Source organism: Etheostoma spectabile, chromosome 1 (genome assembly GCF_008692095.1).
Source record: "Etheostoma spectabile isolate EspeVRDwgs_2016 chromosome 1, UIUC_Espe_1.0, whole genome shotgun sequence".
NCBI lineage: Eukaryota > Metazoa > Chordata > Actinopteri > Perciformes > Percidae > Etheostoma > Etheostoma spectabile.
The window spans coordinates 30,935,542-30,941,835 of record NC_045733.1 but is presented as its reverse complement, the minus strand read 5'-3'; the positions used below and the strand labels follow the sequence as shown (position 1 = coordinate 30,941,835).

The window sequence follows — 6,294 nt, the reverse complement described above, 5'->3', positions numbered from 1 at the left end:
ACCAGGTAACCATAGTCCTCAGAAATCCACCGGAGTTTAGAACGCCAACAAGAAAGAGGAAGGAGACGGACACCGGCGGAAAAGACATGCATCTGGAGGAATATCCTTTGGCACCGGAGCAATCCCGTAAATGGACTAATAACAACCTTTTCTTAATGACTTGCCTGAAAAAATGAAGCTGAAATAAGTTGTGCAGAGAGAATTTGGCGTTTTATTTAGGGAAAAGCGTGTGGTTCAAAAAGCCAAACAAATTGTTGACCAACACATTCATGTCCTGTCCACGCAGCTCACATGACGTCCCTCAGGCCGGCGCTTTACGGCACCACGCAGGAAAACAAACCGCTATTCAAAGTCCTTCACTCTGTCTGCGGTCAGACTACTGAACCGTGACGATAGTCTGTTGTCATGCACATCTTATGTTATGATCCTGAGGTGTGTACTGCTTGTGGTCCAATTGTCTGGGAACCTTATTTATTTATTTTGTCATTGTTCTTAACTTGTGCACACCAACATCTTAAATTTCCTTCGGGATGAATAAAGTAACTAACTAACTAACTAACTAACTACCTAACTATCTAACTATCTATACTCACTGCCCTGTCCTTATGTGTTGTCTCTGACATTCTGCTGTTTATGTGTAAATGGATTTTTTGGGTCTGTAGACTGTTAAAAGCGGAGGGGCCGTTTACACGTACAGTACATGGTTATTTTATCTCTGAAAACGAGTCTTTCTAAAAACTTCGATCAGAGTGGAGATTTTGGAAAACTTTGTTGGCGTGTTTGCACGGGAACTGAGACAAACGGAGGGTTAGGCAGCCGAGGAAGTGAGGAAGAGGAGAGAGAGGAAGGGATTTGGATTCTGATTAGCCAACGTGGGCTTGAGCTTCTCGTTCCACTGCCACCTACAGGTTTGGTGTGCTCTGACGGCTCTGACGGCATATATACACGGGTATGTGTGACCAAACACTTTTCTGAAAACCGACAGCTGTACACAATGTTATTTTTGAAAACAGAGAAGTTGAAATGTCTGTTCATGAAATTAGTCGACCACATGTAAACGTAGTCTGAATTGCCCTTTTTGTAAAAAAAATAAAGTAGTTTGAACTTGATAATAAAACACTTGATGAAGCATTTCCCGTGTGGTCTGAATGATATTTTCTGTTACATAATGAGCAAAATAAAGATGACGATGATTTACCAGGTTGAGCTTTCTGCTCAGGGCTCTGAAGTTGCTCTTCTTCGCGAGAGAAGAGAAGGCGTCACTCAGCTTTCCTGGAGAGAAAACAAAAAACAGATACAATTTCTTTTTTAAACAGGAAATAAGGAGTCTCAGGACAGTTTGATGTCATTTTAAAATCAGTCTTTCACATTCATAAAATCCTTCGTCAGGTTTGTAGATATGGATTACTGTCGATATTGCGACATGACGACCACGATTAATCAAATGTGCAATATCTAGTGGTGTAACAATCGATTTAACATTTTTTATTCCTCTTTTTAATCAATATATTCAACGTTTTTTTAATAAGATAAATGCTGGAATGTTTCAAAAATGCCCTGTTTGCAGTGGATTTTTCATTATTTGTTATCACTTTGTTTAACATGATTGTAGAAGGTGCACTATCTAGTTTAAAAAAAATAATCTCAAATTTAACTTAATTGCAACAACTGGCAGGAAAATTGCAATTCAGTATTTTCTCCTGATCGTTCAGCTCTAATATGGAGGGAACTAGAGATTGTGTTCAGGAGTGGGTTAAAAACTTAAAGCCAAGCCGCCTGTTTCACCTGCGGTTCTGTCGTTGACCAGTTTGCCGACCTTGCTCTCCATCGCAGTCAGCGTTTCCCCCGGCTGCTGCTCCACCAGCAGACCCAACTGCCTCAGGTTGGCGAATGTGAGCAGGTGGTCGATTCCATAACTCTGATGAGATCACGCAGAGAACATGTTTCACATTAAGACCAGTGGCTCCTCAGAGGCACCGACACACCAACACAATTATCGGCCGTGGGACAGTCTGGCGAGGTCGGTGACTCGAGTCTGTTCGGTGTGTTCTGTGCCGTCGGCTTTAATTTGGGCCGATTTGACATTTTGAATCGGTGTGTGTGGGCAGCCGGACTCAATGACCAATCTGATTGGTGGAGTGGTAGCCGACAAATGACGAGCGTTACAAGCGTGACGCCTTTCAAAACTTGACAATAATCTTTTAAACTGACCTTTGTCTTTTTTTTGGGAAGATTTATTTTTGGGGGCATTTTCAGCCTTTATTTTTGACAGTAAGTTAAAGTAGGGCCCTTAGCCCTTTTGTTGTCTTCCCGTCGATGGTGCAACTTTTTTGTTTTTCTGGGTCAAAACTATTTTTTTCAACATTTTGGTTGTCTTGTTCAAAACCTTTGTTGCTCTCTCCCCCCCCGATGTTTGTGTTGATTTTTTTTTCTGCGTCTTTTGACGTTTTTGTGGTGGGTTTTTCCTTCCCACGTTTGTGAAGCTTTTTTGGACATTTTAGTCGCTTTCTTCAATGGTCTTTCATTAAAAAAAAGTTTTATTCAATGCTATAAAATTGAATAAAACATTCAGATTGAAAGAAAGCAGTGGGCAGATCATTTATTTTACTTGTGAGGAGAGTTGTGTGGAACAATCCGCGTTATTTTCTGAAAATATGGTTGAAAGACACTTTTCTGATAAAGATCTCTTTTTCAAAAATGGGTCAAATTCGACCTGAGGACAACACAAGGGTTAGTGTGAATACTTGTATAATTGGAAGGTAACAAACATGAACACAAAACAACATATGTACAAAACTATTAAAAGGAAATCCAATTAGAAAAAAAAATCATTGTCAAATCAGATAATATTTGACAGGAAATGTGGATGTTTGGTAATTTCTCCAAATATGGAGAGCAGCCGTCATAATTGTACTTGTACCAAGACAAAAAAAAAATGTAATTGCTAGGCTGTGTCTAATGCCAGTCTATTTTTGGCTTCTATAAACATGAATAGTTTGTATTGCAGCCATCCATCTCACCTGCAGATACTGTGCTTTTAATGAACGGTAATCTTTTGGCAGAAGTCCTGGGAGTAAACACACGCACACAGTTGTTATTACAGCATGAGAATAACCTGAATCTGTGAAATGATAATTCACACACACAAAAAAAAAGACGACTTACCATTTTCCGTGATAGACAGAAGACAAAGCAGCCTCAAACTTTCTATCATGGAGACCTTGAAAAAAGAAAAGAATACATGAGTTTCCTGCATATCTTTGAACCGGTTCCTGTAGCACACAGAGCTGAAGCTAACGCACCTGTCTGTTGATGTGCTCCTCTATAAAAGAAATGCTTTCACGGATTTCAAATCCTTCAAGTAAAGCTGGAACAGAAAACGAGACAGAAGTGACATCAAAGACCAAGGAACACATTGAACTAAAAGTTGAATCTAATTCATAGACGGTAGAAGTATTCTTACAGTGTTCTGTCTTCAACAGCTCCTGAAAATCCTGCTTGGTTTTCTTTTTCATTATCGATTCACAAGCACCGATGTCTGAAAGAGAACGTGTTTCTTTGGTAAATAACGCTTAACCCTTGTGTTGTTTTCGGGTCAAATTTGACCCATTTTCTACATTTCCCAGAAATGTGAGTTTCTTTATAAAGGGCCCATGACATGGTGCTCTTTGGATGCTTTTGTATAGACCTTAGGGGTCCCCTAATACTGTATCTGAAGTCTCTTTTATATAGACCATAGTGGTCCCCTAATACTGGATCTGAAGTCTCTTTTATATAGACCTTAGTGGTCCCCTAATACTGTATCTGAAGTCTCTTTTGTATAGACCTTAGTGGTCCCCTAATACTGTATCTGAAGTCTCTTTTGTATAGACCTTAGTGGTCCCCTAAAACTGTATCTGAAGGTGCAAGGTGCAAGGTGGAGGCTGGGGATGTGGCCTTTACCAACTAACACTTTGCTTGAAATGTTAATTTAATGTTAAATAAAGCTCATAAAGTGAAATTTTCATGCCATGGGACCTTTAATTATACCTAATTTAGATTTCCCAAAAATAACACTGTTGATTCCATGCAACGTGCCTTTGCAAGTACAACAAAAGATAATTACATTACATGTCATTTAGCTGACACTTTCATCCAAAGCAACTTACAATTGCTATATCTAGGGGTTAAGTGTCTTGCTCAGGGACGCATTGGTTGATATATCACAGTCGGAATCGAACCTCCCACACCAAAGGCTTGTGTGATATCCACTGCACCATCAGATCCTACTTCTACTTTCATTGGACTTTGGTTGTTTTCAATATTTTAGCATTTGAAAAAAAGTTTTTTTTAAACGTTTCTAAACAGTATCCCGACTGAACGCTGACCCTTCTGTGATTATATTTCCTGTCTTTTCTTCTTCCTATTAATCTAAGTAATTCATATTTTTTGCTTTTGTACCTCACAAATTAGGTATGCTTTACTATAAATGAGGTGTATTGACCGTGAATTCCAAAAAATAATTGAAATCTGGTAATAAGTTGGTGTTAGTGGTGTTTATACATGGTAGTGAATAAAACCAACACCTGGGGCGGCCTCTAGCTCACCCAGTAAGAGCATTCGCTGAGATAGCTGAGTCCTGCAGCGGCCCTGGGGTTCAAATCCGACCTGCGGCCCTTTTCTGCGTGTCATCCCCCCCCCCATCTCTCTCCCCCTTTTATGTATATCCACTGTCACTATAATAAAAGGGAAAAGCCCCAAAAAATAATCTTTAAAAAAGAAAATAGCGCCAAATGTGTTGAAAAAGAAACAAAAACGTCCGAAAAAGTGTTGATTTTCAGTTTGGACCCTGGAGGACGATGCATGGTTGAATGGAAGACACAACGGTTAAAGACACACGTGACAATCGACGTGATCTACAGTATCCTGCTGCAACACTCACGTAGGCTAAGTAGCCGGTGTTCGTGTTTTAACCCTTTTAGTTCCTCTGACACAAACGTCTTCATCTGCTTTATGTCCATCCCCCGCCGCTTCTGTGGAGTTCAAACAAGGGAAAGAAGTGTTAGCGCTGTCGGGCAGCTTAGTTACAATGACTGGTGAGGGTAATACACATGGACTCACATCATATGAAGTCTGGAGATTCCTAGCTTTCTGACTGAGAAAACCAAAGACGTTGGAGAAATGCTCGTTTCGGATTTCATTGAAGACCTACAGTACGAGATGTGCAAGAGTTCAAAGAGACATTTTCCTTAAAGCCACGATGACAACCATCTCTAGTGTCTGGACCAACTTACCCTATCCTGAGAGTTCAGCATGACTTTTATGCTTTTGTCAGAGGACGTAACATCAGGTCCAAACTCCACACATGCTGAAAAACAGATGCAAATGTGAGACATTGACACGCAAGCATGCACAAAAACGAATCGGCAACCAAAGTGACATTGTACAACTGGGCGGTTTTATTCTTCAGGAAAACAACGCAGTCTGAGCTGCAGCTGTGAGCATTAAGACCATGTTGTTTTATTATTGAGTGCACAATTACTAATTCTCAGGGTCCAAAGTAATCAGCGTTTTCCCTAGCTCTGTGGAAGAATTAAGTGTGTGTATTTGACGGGGGTTTAGGCATCCTTTCTCAAATGTGCATGTCCAATTTCCCCATACATTGTGTGTCTCTTTGAAGTTGTGTTGTCTCTTATTGGTCATTTGTTTTCATTGGCATTGTTTTGGGTCTCTGTGGACATTTGGCATCTCTTTGTAGTCCTTTTGTGTCCCTATGGGGTTATTTTGCGTCTATTTTCACATCATTATTGACCGTTTAGATTTTGTCAGAGTGATTTTTACAATGTGGACAGACAGACATCCGACTCCCCCCAGCGTGCTTTGATACCCACCACATTTGATTTTAAATACATCGTCCACCAGTCCCTCGTAGACAACTTGCGAGCACAGAGGAGTAACAAAGTCCACATCTGCAAAGACAGTGACAATGTTAGGGAGGACAGAAAGCACAGCTGATCAGGATGTCGTCCACTGAGAGACTGAAGATACACTCTTCTCACCTCTGTCAATCAAAAAAACCTTTCCTATTTCAGCTTGACGAGCTTTCGGTTCTCCCTCTTCCACTTGCTCCCTCCACGACTCGTACGCCATCTGGGAGCAGACAGACAGACAGAATTGAAGGCAGTTCACAGCAGAAACCGTAACTCAGGTGAAGCTAAAACACATCACATGACGTTCGATTCTCCATTCATCCATCCATCCATCCATCCATCCATCCATCCATCCAGTACCCAGCCGCTTCACACTCGGCTGTGA

The 6,294-nt window shown here is 40.7% G+C and overlaps 1 protein-coding gene across 2 annotated transcripts in view; it reads right to left on the bottom strand.

Annotated features, from left to right (window-relative positions):
* vps33b (VPS33B late endosome and lysosome associated) overlaps window positions 1–6,294 on the bottom strand; it is an 18,839-nt gene that overhangs the window by 4,091 nt on the left and 8,454 nt on the right. For both annotated transcript variants that reach the window (XM_032512181.1, XM_032512171.1), the window contains exons 10-20: window positions 6,039–6,129; window positions 5,871–5,948; window positions 5,274–5,347; window positions 5,101–5,187; window positions 4,922–5,012; window positions 3,464–3,538; window positions 3,303–3,367; window positions 3,166–3,220; window positions 3,021–3,067; window positions 1,786–1,918; window positions 1,199–1,272 (exon numbers count right to left, since the gene is read on the bottom strand). In XM_032512181.1, coding sequence (XP_032368072.1) covers window positions 1,199–1,272; window positions 1,786–1,918; window positions 3,021–3,067; window positions 3,166–3,220; window positions 3,303–3,367; window positions 3,464–3,538; window positions 4,922–5,012; window positions 5,101–5,187; window positions 5,274–5,347; window positions 5,871–5,948; window positions 6,039–6,129 — 870 coding nt within the window. The remainder of the gene's footprint in view (window positions 1–1,198; window positions 1,273–1,785; window positions 1,919–3,020; window positions 3,068–3,165; window positions 3,221–3,302; window positions 3,368–3,463; window positions 3,539–4,921; window positions 5,013–5,100; window positions 5,188–5,273; window positions 5,348–5,870; window positions 5,949–6,038; window positions 6,130–6,294) is intronic.